Genomic DNA, 14,170 nt, shown 5'->3' with positions numbered 1-14,170 from the left:
GTCAGTCTGCGAGCCCACACAAGACCCACGAGAAGCTATTTTCCTTCTCTGTTCCTGGAAAAGCAACAGTGGGAGAAGTTAAATAATGGGCCTCTGGTCCCTTCCCATGTACAGTATCACCGCGGCAACGTCTCTACGGTCATATAATTACACGCCATACGTTACAGGCATCCCGCAGACTGAGGCGCTGTGTATTTTGGTATGCAACTGATAATTTCCAAACTCAACAAACAAGCAGTTTTGTTTCGTTGAAGCGGAGCGAAGTGGAAGTCAAATGAAGTGTCACCTCATTTAATGCAGATATGATAATAAATGGATTTCGCTTCACGCTTTAACGCAGTTTGGAGGAAGTTGATGTGAAAACTATATATGGTTTTCATAATTTTTAGTATTTGTGGACAGTATACCCACTGCAAGGCTTTCTGTTATCGCTCTCTTTGATGATAACTATCTTTTTTATTAATCTCTTTTTCCTTTTTTTAATCTTTTTCTTTTCAAGCACTTTGAACCGCCTTGTTTCTGGACGCTTCTTCGCCGCAGCGAGATAAAAAAAAAAACTCCTCGGCCGATCCGAACAAGTCTTTTTTATCTGTTATTGAGCCCTTTAGATCATAACTTCATGAGAAAAACTGGAAGCGAGATGCGATAACGTCACTCGGAGTTGCTTTGAACGAGTGAAACTGCTCGTGAGATGAGGATGATCACACACGTCACAAAAAAAAATGGCTGATTTATAAAGTTGACTCTGTATCCGGATGTGGCGAGTGTGTCCCGAGACTCAGATCTCTGTTAATGAGTTCGTTTACTATACTTGACTCATTCAGACACAAGACAATACATTAAGTCAGTCTAGTCATACAATCAAACTGGGATTTTCCCCTCAGCCACCAGAGACATGCCGGCTATTTTAAGCGGTGACAGCTACAGTAATTGCCTTGTTTTAGCAGACAACTGCTCCGGTCTGCAGAGATCTTAAGAATTAAAACCTGGCAGGGAAAAGAAGCTAAATAGCAGGTGGTCTCCGGCATTTTGAATAAAATAACCAATGAAGTAGCACTTATGCCTGAACATAGTTTGTCCTCGTTAATTTGTGTGTCTGTGTGTGATTTGTTTGTTTTTTGGGGGGAGGGTTGTCTGACAATTTTAGCATTTTTCTATATCTAACTTTTTGTGTTTTTCACATGAGATAAAGCGTCAGCACAACTTGCCTGCTGGCCAAGAGTTTGTTTGGGTTTCTCCGTGACATTTTGACCCTCACCTCTGACATTTTGCTTGTTTGTTATCCTACCAAAAGTCAGAAGAGAGTGTGGAAACAGTTTCTTCTCTGTTTGTCAGCGCAGAGATCCTGGAAGACATTTTAAACCGAGCCACTAGCAGGAAAAAAAAACTGCTAACGTCTTTGTCCACGAGACCTAAATATCTTTTTTTTTTTACGTTACATGTTTGATCAAGTAAGCGAGTTTGCTACTATTACATCCAAGAATCCCAGGGGCTTTTACCTTAGGTTACAACCTGGCAACCCAGGTCACGTTATGAGGATACCACTCATCATCATGGATCCCACTGTTTCTCTTGACCCACCCTACTCTGCCTCTGACTGACATACCCTGATGGTCTTACCACAACCAACCAATCAGAGGCGGAGTGGGGCGGGGCTTAGCTAGAAAAGCAGCTGTTGTCTGTTGTTGCTCAGAAAACCCCAGTGTGTTGTTTTCTTGTCACAGTCAAATACACATCATGTAACCTTTGACAGAGCTAGGCTAGCAGTTTCCCACTGTCTGCAGTCTTTGTGCTAAGCTAGGCTAACCTCGACAAAACAGTGTCTCATGCAGCTATTTTTAAGTCCAGTTGTTTTTGTATTTAGGCCTCATTTATTCATAGTTTCTCTCAACTTGAACACACACACACACACACACACACCACAGGTCACACAGTCATTAGTGATTCGGGTGGACAGCCATTAAATTGAGCCTGAGCCGGCTCTCCCACACATTTACACACACACACACACTGTCTGGTATGCTTTAAATGAGTTTGAAGTCACACACACACTTCTCAGATTCTCAGAAAGACGACTCTTCAGTTCATCAGGACACAACAAGCCTGAATGAAATCACATGTCATGCTTCATCCAATTCAAGGAATAGATTAAATCAATAAGTAGGAACCACAAAAGTTACTGAAAAACATCCACGTTTCATACAGCTTCTTCTCTTTTTATGGTAAATTTTAGATCACTTTCACGTCGTGGTAGAAACAGAAACGATTGAGAGGATTTTCAGCTGTCAGGTCGTCATCTCGACAGGTTTTATTGGCTTTTTGAAGAGAAAATGATGGAGGAGAGCACTCATGACTTACAACACGTCGTCAGCAGTTTAGCAGTGGAGCACACTGACTGCATAATGTTCCTGTGAAGGTTTTCTGTAATGCGGTGAGAGAGGCGGCAGTCTTAACAAACGGGGCTTGGCGATCTCTCCAGCGTCCTGCTCTGATTTTTCACTGTCTACTTATGGACGGATCACAGTATAATTAATGAGATCTGAGCCTCTTGTTTCCCTGATGCTTCGAGTCAAACAAGGTACAAGGCAGTGTTGTAGACGTGGGATCATGCTGTGGCTCTTTCTGTGTGAGTTGGTAATTAATTTTAACCTTCAGATTATATTTTGTTTAGGACGTTGGCTCCTTTACATCAGAAAATGTGCTTCTTTTTAATGCAGTCACACTCTTTAAGGATACTTAAAGATGTGCCGAGGACAAACACGACCTTAAATCAGGCTTTAAAATTTAAACTTTTGCATCATCAGTCTTTCATTTCCTTTCTTAAGTGCTTTTTGACAGCACTTGAAAGCGCTTCTCATCACGTGTCTCTATCTCCTTCTTTAACCTCCAATATCTCTTTATTCAGCATTATTTAACACTCTTAAAGTGACGTTTAACCCCAAAAAACTCATGCTGTATATTTACTAAATGGAGCTAGGTGTCCCAAAACATACATTTAAAAAAACTCGAGTGAGGTCTCTTTATACAAATCATGACTCATTTACGCAAGACAATCCACAGACCGTGTCGTGAGCCATTTCAGGTACGACCTTCACCCGCCTACTGTATCACCACGCACAGGGAAGAGTGCATCTACTCACGGACGAGAGGCCAGCTAGATAAGGCAGCTAAGCCATTCATTTTTACATCTCGCACTGTCACACGAGCATGAGCCTCCTAGTCCATGATGCCTTTCAAATTGTTTATTCAGTAGTTTTTGGTTAGCAATCCATTTTGGCCAGTTTATTCATTTAATCTAACTTCACTGGACTCTTTCAGCCACCGTTGAGTCCGGATCTGCCTCGAGGTTTCTGGCAGTTTTTTCTCACGACTGTCGCCAAGTGCTCGCTCTCGGTGGGAAATATTGGGTCTCTGTAAATGTATTAATAAAGAGTATAGTCCAGAACTGCTCCAATTGGAAAGTGTCATGAGCTAACTTGCTGTGAATTGGTGCTATAAGAATAAAAATTGACTGGACTGGCAACTGCAGAAGCACCTGGCCTGTGATCCTGATTCCTGTCTGACTCGTTCTTGTATTCGCTGTGTTTCCAGGTGGATCTGGGTTTTCTCCGGTTCGTCTCAGCCATCGGGACGCAGGGAGCGATCTCGAAAGAGACCAAGAAGCACTACTACGTCCGCTCGTACAAAGTGGACGTGAGCTCCACCGGAGAGGACTGGGTGACCGTGAAGGAGGGCTCAAAGCAGAAGGTAATGAGGAGTCATTAATGCTGTCAGCGCACATAGATATGTATTATTGATGAGTAATGAAGGACTCTGCATTCCAATCAATGGGGACAGCAGCGTGGGTGGCTGAATCAATGTTTTTTCAAGGCTGACAGCATTTTGGCAGCATCCTTAATATGAGCCTTGACTGAAATGAGTGCACTGAAAGTCAGCTCTGCAGCCCACTTCTCTCATCAAAATCATGATCCATTTCTGCGGAGACGCACTGATGCGACAGCTTGCAGAGTTCCTCGTGAATCAACACAAATAATGGACGCCGGGGGTACACGTACAAACTGTATGTTAGCAACAAACACATCGTTCCCAGGGTTGGGCTCGAATGTTGCATGATGAACAGCTTCGTTATGTCGATATGGGTCAAACCAGAGTCTAATAAAACCACAAGATTACCAGAAACCTGGTCAGCTGATTATTACCCGTCGTGTGTTTATTCATAAAGCAACAACGCTATTATTATTATATTAAGACACACTGTAGTCATGTGCAACCTCAACACATAAAAGTGTTTAAGCCTCAGTAGTTTATGCAGCAGCTGAAAGAAAAAGACTTCTGTAATACTAATCATGGCAGCAACAAAACACAGGAGTGTAGTTTTTGCTGTTGCAGTAGTAAAAGTGGAGACGGCCGTAGCCACAGAAGACACAGCATCAGTGGAGGGTGAGGTAGTACTGGAGCCCGTGGCAGTAGTTGTAGTAGTCTAGTTAAAAAAAACAGCTGATACTGATAATAATGATAGTAAAAGCATTAGTAGTAGTAGTAGTAGTAGTAGTAGTAGTAGTAGTAGTAGTAGTAGTAGTAGTAGTAGTAGTAGTAGTGTTACTAAAAGCAATGATAGTAGTAACAACAGTGACAATGGTAGCAGTAGTAGTATTAATTTTAGTAACTGTGTAGTAATAGTAGTAGTAGAGGTGACAATGTTGGGAGGCAGTAGTAGTAGTAATAGTATAATGGTAGTAAAAGCAGCAGTAGTAGTAGTAGTAGTAGTAGTACTAGTAGTAGTACTAGTAGTGTCAGTAGTAGTAGTAGTAATAGTAGTAGCACTAGTAGTAGTAGTAGTAGTAGAAGTAGTACTAGTAGTAGTAGTAATACTAGTAGTAGTAGCAGCAGTAGTAGTAGTAGTAGTAGTGTCAGTAGTAGTAGTAGTAATAGTAGTAGCAGTAGTAGTAGTACTAGTACTAGTAGTAGTAGTAGCAGTAGCAGTAGTAGTATTAGTAGTAGCGCTGGTAGTAGTAGTAGTAGTAGTGTCAGTAGTAGTAGTAGTAATAGTAGTAGCAGTAGTAGTAGTAGTATTAGTAGTAGCGCTGGTAGTAGTAGTAGTAGTAGTAGTGTCAGTAGTAGTAGTAGTACTAGTACTAGTAGTAGTAGTAGCAGTAGTAGTACTAGTAGTAGCAGTATAAGTAGTAGTGCTGGTAGTAGTAGTAGTGTCAGTAGTAGTAGTATTAGTAGTAGTGCTGGTAGTAGTAGTAGTGTCAGTAGTAGTAGTAGTAGTAGTATTAGTGTCAGCAGTCAACAGGAGTTTTCCAAGTTTTGCTGTCAGTCACAGCAGCATCACTGATCGTACCAACAGAAGAATCAGTCACAGCAGCACTCAGTGTGTCCTCCTCTGTGTCTTCAGATCTTCCAGGGGAACCACAACCCGACAGACGAGGTCCGCTCCTTCCTCCCCAAACAGACTCTGGCTCGTTACATCCGCATCCGGCCCTCGACCTGGGAGCAGGGCATCTGCATGCGCTTTGAGATCTACGGCTGCAGGACGTCAGGTAACATCAGCCGACACTCACACAGACTCACATGCTGCAGATGATACGAGGCTGACTGAATAATTCTGACTTCCTGTTGGTGCTGGAACCCACAGACTTTTTCATATTTCATTCTTATACTTCCTGCATTTCCTTCCTTTATTAACTTGGTCTGTCACCACGGGGTTCATTTAAGTTTAATGTAATCTAATTCTTATATAAGCTCACATACATATGGAATGTGGGCTTGTGCTCACACCCACACTCATTTGGTTTTTCTCTCTGTCACTTCCATTTTTCTAATATATTATGAAGCATTTAAACGCCACAGAGGGACGGGACTTGGCAGGTCATCTTATTTTTTCATAATAATCACGTCATTATTATGGAAATATCCCTTTTGGCTCAGTTTTTGATCAACAACAAAGACCGATTTCCTCCATTTTCCATGACAAATGTTTATTATTATGAAATATATTTATGTAGCTCACCTTATCTGTGTTCAATACTTCTACATTTCCGTCCTTTAACCTCTTTTTTTGAACATTGTGGGAACTTTTGTAAACACTTAAGCTACTTTGTTAAACTTCTGACTAACCTTCCCGAATCAAAATGCAACTTTCTTCACCATTTTTATAAAATAATGTCCTTTTTGCAGACGTCCGTATACCTGGGACGCATTTATATAACGCTAAATGTGTCTTAACCACGGGAACGTTAACACCTCGCATGTGAAGACTTGACTCGAGCACCTCTCGATAAGTTTCTACCTGCTTTAGGAACTCGTCGTCCGTCCTTTTTCCTCCGAGGCCATACATCCTCCCTTTAACAACATTTTCTCACTTTTTTTGCACATCGTGAATCAAACTTAACATCTTTTTGGCTGCCGCGTGAGAATCTCCTGCTGCTCTCTGTTGATTTAAAATAATCACCGCTTCCAAGGCGAGCGCAAACTCCCACAGAAGGACACCGTTATTCATTACAGAGGAGCAGAGGAGAATCATGCTGCCTCATTACTCATCCTCTAACATTACATAAACCGCGGTCCTTGATGTGCTACAGTACAAGCAACTCTCGGTAGGAGAGCTCCATAAAGTAGATATTAGGCTCTTACTCATAGGAGAACAGGCTGCTGAGTGCTAGACAGGTGATTCAGGAGACATAATGGCGCAACTGGGAAACCGGGAACGTGTGAGTGGTGTGTGAAAGTACTGAACAGAACTCCAAAACCCATAACCTTAAACTTAGTCCTCATCTTGACCTAGATTTAATCCTATTTCTATTTTTAATCTTGAACCAAACTCCCAATAACAAACATGAAATGATCGAATATGTTAAGTTGAAGCTCACTTTCGCTCGTTTAACCCACTTTTTCTGTCCCTGGGAGAACATTTGGTTCTCATAAGCACGAGAACCCACAGAGAGAGGTGCTGCAGGGGGGTTTCCATGAAGAACAGTGCGTTGTTATAAATTCACATTATGGGGGAATTTACATCCTCGGGAGCTGTTGTTAAGCACCAGACGTAACTCTGGAAGCATTTGTCAAATACAAATATCACACAGAGACCACGTCTGTTTAAGCCCCGGATATTAGATCCACCTCGTCGTTAGTCATGGATTCAACTCTGACAGGATCACCGTGTCCGCGTTTTTCATTAAGTGTTCTTATTTCCGCAAAAAAAAAAACTAAAAGCACATCTCAAAGTCTCTCAGTAATTATGCTGGAATATTTCCTCGTACTTGTTAGAGAAAACAGACCGGCCTGGTTGTTCAACAGATTGTCTTGTAGCCTCGAGGCCACGCGTAGCCTCCCCTTCAACAGCCGAGCCCGTCAGTGTCAGGTGCCCCTGAGACGAGACTTTGAACCTCCAAACATTTGCCAAGGACTCTGCTACCAGCTGCCTCCTGGCTTCTGACAACGTGTACTCATGCAAATCTCAGATGGACATGCAAAAAAGTACAGATTCTCACTTTGAAGCAGTGTATTCAGCTGTAGCAGCAGACGAGAAGGTAGAACTTGAGGTTTTTCTTCTTTTGAATCAAGGTGTAAGAAAATATGTTGTATACATTAAAGTCCTGTTGATTTAAGAGCTAAAGATAACTGACTTGACTTTGCTTGATCCTGGAGGTCTAGTAATTCATCCAGGCACACCAGAGTTTAGCCGGGGTTAGGGTTAACACTGTGAGATAGGGTGTTGGACCTTGGCAGAGGTATGCGCTCTACTGAGTGCCTGGTTCTATCTAGTTTTGAGCAAAAAATAGGTTTTCCTCGACCTGTAGAGCAAACCAAAGTGGGTTTATCGTATTCTACAGTTTGTTGAGGTTGTTGACGCTTCTTTGATTAATAGCTCTGCTAAAAATTGGTGGAAATGTGAGCTGGTTTACTAAATACGTCAAGGATCCAAGACTCTTGAACAGAACCTGCTCGAGAACCTGAGCTTATTTGGTGGAAAAAGGGGAATCAGAGTCGGTAAAAGAAGTTTGAACCTTTCGCCGCAACATCTCAGCAGCCCTCGTCATTTCACGTTGCTTTGTTAATATTTACTCTGCTGTTTCCCTCATGATAACTTTTAAATCAGCTGTGCGGTGCTGGGACATTTGATGAGCCTAGAAACTGATGGATCTTGTTCTCAAACTGGACTTGCTGGATCGTACTTCACTGTCTCACTGGTGCCTGAAGCAATGCAGCCATTTAAATGTGTTTAACTGGCTGTTTCCTTTTCTGAACACCGCCGGGAAAACAGGCTGCAGATTCTGACGCAGTGCTGATCTGAACCAGACTTTGTAACAGTAGAAGTAGAAGTCGTAAAGCACAAATCACACACTGTCGCTCAAAAACATACAGTCTTCATACATGAGTATATACACAGAGAGCTGCATCCTGGTCAGTTCAACCAAACTCCTTCCACAGATGATAAATGAGTCTTTGGTGTTAAATACTGCAGCAGCGCCCAGAGGGCATCAACTAAAACCGCTGACTAAAGCAGTGACAAGATAAGGATGGCAGTAGCCTTTCTTATCACACTGTACGCCTTTCAGAAGTTTCTTATCCGCCACCGTTTCCTCTCATTCTCTCTGTGCACAGACTATCCGTGTTCAGGGATGCTGGGGATGGTGTCCGGTCAGATCTCAGACGCTCAGATCAGCGCCTCGTCGTACGCCGACCGGGGCTGGGTGGCTGAAAACGCCCGCCTGTTGACGGGGAGGTCGGGCTGGACCGGGCAGCAAACCAAGCAGCCCTTCAGGAACGAGTGGCTACAGGTGGGTTGAATACAGAACTGGGAATGCTTAATCACGGGTCAGTAAGGCCGGGGATTGACCATTGTGTCCCTCTTTCGTTTTTTTCCCTCTCAGGTGGATCTGGGCCAGGACAAGATGGTGAGCGGCGTGGTGATCCAGGGAGGGAAACACCGCGACAGGAACGTCTTTATGAAGAAGTTCAGGGTGGGTCACAGCGTGGACGGAGAGGATTGGACCATCGTCAAGGAGAACGACACCACCAAGCCCAAGGTTGGTACATCCAACCTACGTTTGTACCTCCTTTTGCATAACCAGGCTGTCACTATGACCGACGTGATGTGATTTTCACCTTCTTTCATACTTTTGCTGCGCTGAGGTGACGGCCATGTTGGTTTTGTTTGACGAGAAACTGTGTCTTTTTTTAAATAAGGTCCCATGAGGGGAACTGGACAGGGAGGAACCTGGCCTCTCTATTTATCTGTAGCATAGCTTATTTATAAGCAAATAAAAAATGCAACTAAAAAGCCTGAGTGGACGTGAACTCTTTTTCTTTCTTTCTTCCTTCATCCTTCTCTCCGTCACTACCGTCTGTCTCGTTCAGTGCCAGTGTGGTGATGCAGCCCGGACAGATTAACAGAAAAGCAAATTACACAGGAGACAGATAAAAGCTTGTTGACATGAAATAAACCCTCCTCTTACCGTAATCTGTAATTCCTGGAGAACCATCTCACGGACGCTCGACAGGCCGCAGAAGACACACCGCTCCTGGAACGAAACGTTTAGTGCCCAAATTACAGACTGCTATCCGTGTGAGCTCCGACCGTGTTGTTTGTTGGATGCTTTTGTCCGACGCACTCCAACGAAACCTTGACATGAAGCGAGACGGAGCTTTCAAAGGGGAAATGTTTGTAGGAGCAAATGATGAAGGAATAAAGAGTAGAAAATGAGGGTTTAAGAAGTCACAGTGGGATTTATTCTCAACATTTATTTATTCACCTCACTTTCTGTTTGATTTGTTCTTTCGCTCTTTCCCTCACAACGTCTCAGAGCTCCCACATGGTCTGATTAACTTCTGCACTGGAAGTTAAACTTGTTGATCTGATCTTTCTTTAACTGAATTAACTGGATTTACTCCCTTAAATCTGTCCAGCTGCCATAATCCAGATAGGAGCAGAGAGAGGAGCTGATAAAAAAACATGAATATGTTGACCTGAGTTGCCTTCAGTTATTACCGTGGTTTTCATAATAATTATGCTTTGAGAGCACCGGGATTGATTTTTGCCAGCCTCTCAGGCATCAAATCTTATTGTTCGAGGTTGTTAGGGCTCAATAAAAGACTGCAGGCAAGACTCAGGAGGAGGATCACGTCTCCGTAAGGAAGACTAAACACTGATTAACTCACATGTAGAAATGGTGGACTGTGTGGTTCACCAGAAGACACTGCAGTACTGTTTCGTTTGATGGACAGCACAACAATGAGTACAAAAGACCGGGATCAAAAATAAGAACATCACAGATTAACCTGGAAAGATTTTATTTAAATATGTCAGAGCCCTCCAGTCTCAGTCTTGGTTTCTTTGTCTCTAACCCTTCTGGGCGATTTGGGTTTCAGCTTTGATTCTGATCCTCGAGGAGGAAATTCATGTCATTGCTTTCAAGACCCGGCTTCCTCTCCTCGGCCGGCCCCGTTGGTGCGACATCCTCCTCTATGTGTTCCAGATGGCGGGGCGTGAGGACGAGGTTAGCCATCAGACTCCTGCTGATTTACTGCAGACGGAGATCTAGATGCTCCTCCATCCCTTCGCCCTGCCTCTCCGCTCTGTTTCCTGTGTCTTTTTTATAAAAACCGCTTCAAAAGGCGAAGGCAGGAAGGCTCAGTGAGGCCCCGGCTGGTACATGCATTTACATTTACATGTCCTGCTCACACATGGAGATACTGTAAGTGCTCATGCATAAACACCAGTGCCTGTTGGTCACTTTACCCTAAGCAAAAACCCTATCTTAAAAAAGGGACGCTTGTTTTTCTGACTCTTGAACATGTTCTGCATATTATGTTGACAAAAACAGAGGGTATTAAAACAAGAGTGAGTGTAATCGTCCTGAAATAGCACAAATACTCAAATTGTAACTCAATCGGATGTATCCAGGTTAAATTTGGAGGTGAACTTTGTTTTAATTTTAATTTTAAGGAGCTCACGAACCACGTTGTCTCACCCGATTTGCAGACATTTTCGGTCGATGTTCTTCTTCTTTGAGTTAGCTGCTAACTACTGCTAGCACCCCCTCTCCCCGTCCCCCAGGTAATACCACCTCCACCGCCGGCTCAGAGGTGGAATAACAATGACCTTGTAGGGTTATATACAGAACGACAGAAGGTACATAAAAACGAAGTAGACATTTCTGCAGCGACGTGCGATGCTAACAGCAGGTAGAAGGTAAAGACGGACAGCGTTAAAAAACTCAAACAGATACTAAAAACTCGAAACCCTTCGAGTAGAATAAAACAAAACGTCGACTTGTTCAAAGGAGCGTTAAAATACAACCTCATGCTCGAGACGGGAGAGTACACACACTATCAATGAATAATGCAACAAAAAAACAACTAGCAACAACCCGAGAGACGTCATCTTTTTACTCTCACTCTTTCTCTCCCTGTTTATTGTTCGTGTAAACAGTCGATCCTGTGCTACTTCTGTCATATGATGTCATTGCTACAAAACTGCTGCAGTTTTCCCTGTGAAGGTGAAAAAGTTAGCAATCTGCGTAGATGTTAGCACGCTACTCAGGCAAAATCAAAACCAGACTCAGATCTTGCTGTATTCTGTATACAATTCAGGATTTGGCACACGCGGTCACATCCGAGCTTCCACCCGTGATGCCACACTGCAGTCTGTAATAAATCAGGCCAGAGGAAACCTCAGCGGTTCAGACAGGCAGGAGTGCTTTTGGTGTTCGGTGTCCCGCCACTTGGCTCCCAGTGGTGACGGAAACCATTTTCATCTGTGCCTCTTCCACGTCGGACATATGAAAGGACGGTCTCTGGTTCTGATTTCCTGGCTTTTGGCTTTTTGTTTCCTCTTTTCATTTCGTTCATTTTGTTTCAGCTTCTTCTTATCAAACTGACCGATGCTCGATCAGAAGCAGACTTACGTTCGAAAACAGAAGAGGTTATTGTTTGTTTTATTCCTGTTCAGCACCGCGGATGGGATTCAGAGTGCTGCAGAGTTTGAACAACAGCGAGAGAGAGCAGTCAGATTTGTCTGTGACCTGCCTCTTTATCGTTTACCTGAGGAGACTGTCTGATTTGTCCTGAAAGAAAACACCAGATTGTTCTGCAATTCCTGGAAAAACATAATTTCAAGGCCTCAGGATTCCTTGTGCTCAATGAAATATAACTAAACATTAACATTGTTGAGCTTTACTGGTCTGTAAACACTGTTTTTTCTGATACTCTGAGCTACATACAATCAACACAAATGATTATTTGCAGCTAGAAATTGCAGCCTGTCATTACCCATCTTTAGTTCTTCCCCTGACATGTCTCTCTGTTTTCTGCCGCAGGTGTTCGCGGGTAATCAGAACCACGACACCCCAGAGCTGAAGCCCGTGGGACCCCTCCTGACCCGCTTCATCAGGATCTACCCAGAGAGAGCCACCAACGAGGGTCTGGGCCTCCGACTGGAGCTGCTGGGCTGCGAGCTGGACGGTGAGTGTCTGGTTGAAAAGATGTCATTTCTTACGTATTTGCATTATTTACATTAACTTTAACTGATCTAATATAATAATCATGTGTAATGAAATGAAGAGCTGGTCGGAGTGAACACGCGGGCCGACTTAATAATAATCTAAGACATTTATTCATTGCCAACATTGCACAATAACAAGAAGAGCAAGTATGAACTGTCATCCCCGAGGCAGTTTGTCTCATCGTGTTACATTTTAATATCACAGTATTACATGGAGGCTGATATTAAAGCAGAACACTCCTGTGGTTTCTGGCTTTCGGTCGAGTTGTTCTCGGTTGAGAGAAGCGCTCAGGTAACAGATAACACACGGAAAGACGGCTGAAATACAAGAAGACACTTTTTCTGAAGATAGTCGATGACAGTCAGTCAATCAGTCAGACGTGAGGTTAGCTTCAGCAGCTTAACTCTGTTTAGAGAAGCTTAAAATGAATTTAAAGCTAAAACAGACAACTGTTATTCTTTAATTCAGTCGATCTGCTTTCATTTCAGTGGAGACATGAGAGCGTTTTGTCAAAACAGCATCCTGAAATCGAGTTTATCAGGAACCAAACTAAACTGCTTGTGGTATCATTATTCTATAACCTTTACATTTACTTCATGATGATACAGCAAAGCAACAAAGTGTAACTTCCTGGAGACAGGAAGCCGATTGACTCTCATCTCCAGGTCGTCAAACACGCTCTGGTTTTGCGTCCGACCCAATCTGGCGACCCAAAGCGTCAGTATTTGACGATCCGGGGAAAAACACAGTGATGAGCTGCGATGATTTGATGCACGTCACTGTCATGTGATCCATTTTTGCTCGTTTGCTCGTTCCCTGTGAAAATGGTGGAAAGATTCTCGTCATAAAACCTTGGAAAAAGCCAACAAGGCGTCTGTGACGAGCATCTAAACGCCACGCATTTTCAATGTAAGTTCACATCGAAAGCCTGTAGTAGTATATCATCATCATCATCATCATCATCATCATCACCATCACCATCAAAGCACATTCAGAAAGAAAATGAAAGAAACATCTCACCTGTCACTGCATCAACAGTTTGCATCGCCCTCAAGCCCGAGTGGCCAATAGGAGAGCTTCAAACATTTTTTGAGGAAAAACACTCAAAAACATGAGTGCAGGAGGACGGGAAATGTTCAACATGCAAACAGCACTTCAAGAAGCGTTCACATTAATGTGTTCTTGGCCTCAGTCAGCCGAGCGATCAGTCATTAAAGAGTGAACTGCTTACACTTCAGGCTGCTTATCTGCACTTTAATGAGAGCGAGAGTGAGGAGAGAGAGCATGAAAGGGCTGACGCATGCCATGGCAGGCTGCTATCTCTACTGCTGCAGTGGTCAGAGCTGGATGGTGTGTGTGCGTGCGTGTGTGTGTGTGTGTGTGTGGGTTTAAGAGAGAGAGAGAGAGAGAGAGGGGACTCGACCTCCCACAGCAGGTGAGAGAGGAACAGATGAAGGGAGGAGGGAGGCCCTCTGGAGTATCTGGTTGCCCTGTAGGGAGAACGATAAGGATCAGCCAAAGCAGGAGAGATTGCAGAGTAGACGATGAGAGGTGTGTGTGTGTAGTGTGTGCGTGAGAGAGAGAGAGAGAGAGAGAGTAGTAGAGAAGAGGATGGAATAAGAGCAGGAGAGACGAGGTGATGAGAAAGATGAGAGGAGTCG

General features: G+C 43.5%; 1 protein-coding gene across 1 annotated transcript in view; it reads left to right on the top strand.

Annotated features, from left to right (window-relative positions):
- LOC141016596 (neuropilin-1a-like) overlaps window positions 1-14,170 on the top strand; it is an 84,023-nt gene that overhangs the window by 56,837 nt on the left and 13,016 nt on the right. Inside the window, exons 7-11 of the mRNA XM_073491061.1 lie at window positions 3,592-3,747; window positions 5,399-5,543; window positions 8,608-8,783; window positions 8,877-9,032; window positions 12,324-12,468. Coding sequence (XP_073347162.1) covers window positions 3,592-3,747; window positions 5,399-5,543; window positions 8,608-8,783; window positions 8,877-9,032; window positions 12,324-12,468 — 778 coding nt within the window. The remainder of the gene's footprint in view (window positions 1-3,591; window positions 3,748-5,398; window positions 5,544-8,607; window positions 8,784-8,876; window positions 9,033-12,323; window positions 12,469-14,170) is intronic.

This window comes from Pagrus major, chromosome 21, assembly GCF_040436345.1.
Source record: "Pagrus major chromosome 21, Pma_NU_1.0".
NCBI lineage: Eukaryota > Metazoa > Chordata > Actinopteri > Spariformes > Sparidae > Pagrus > Pagrus major.
This window is presented reverse-complemented; position numbering and strand designations above follow the sequence as displayed.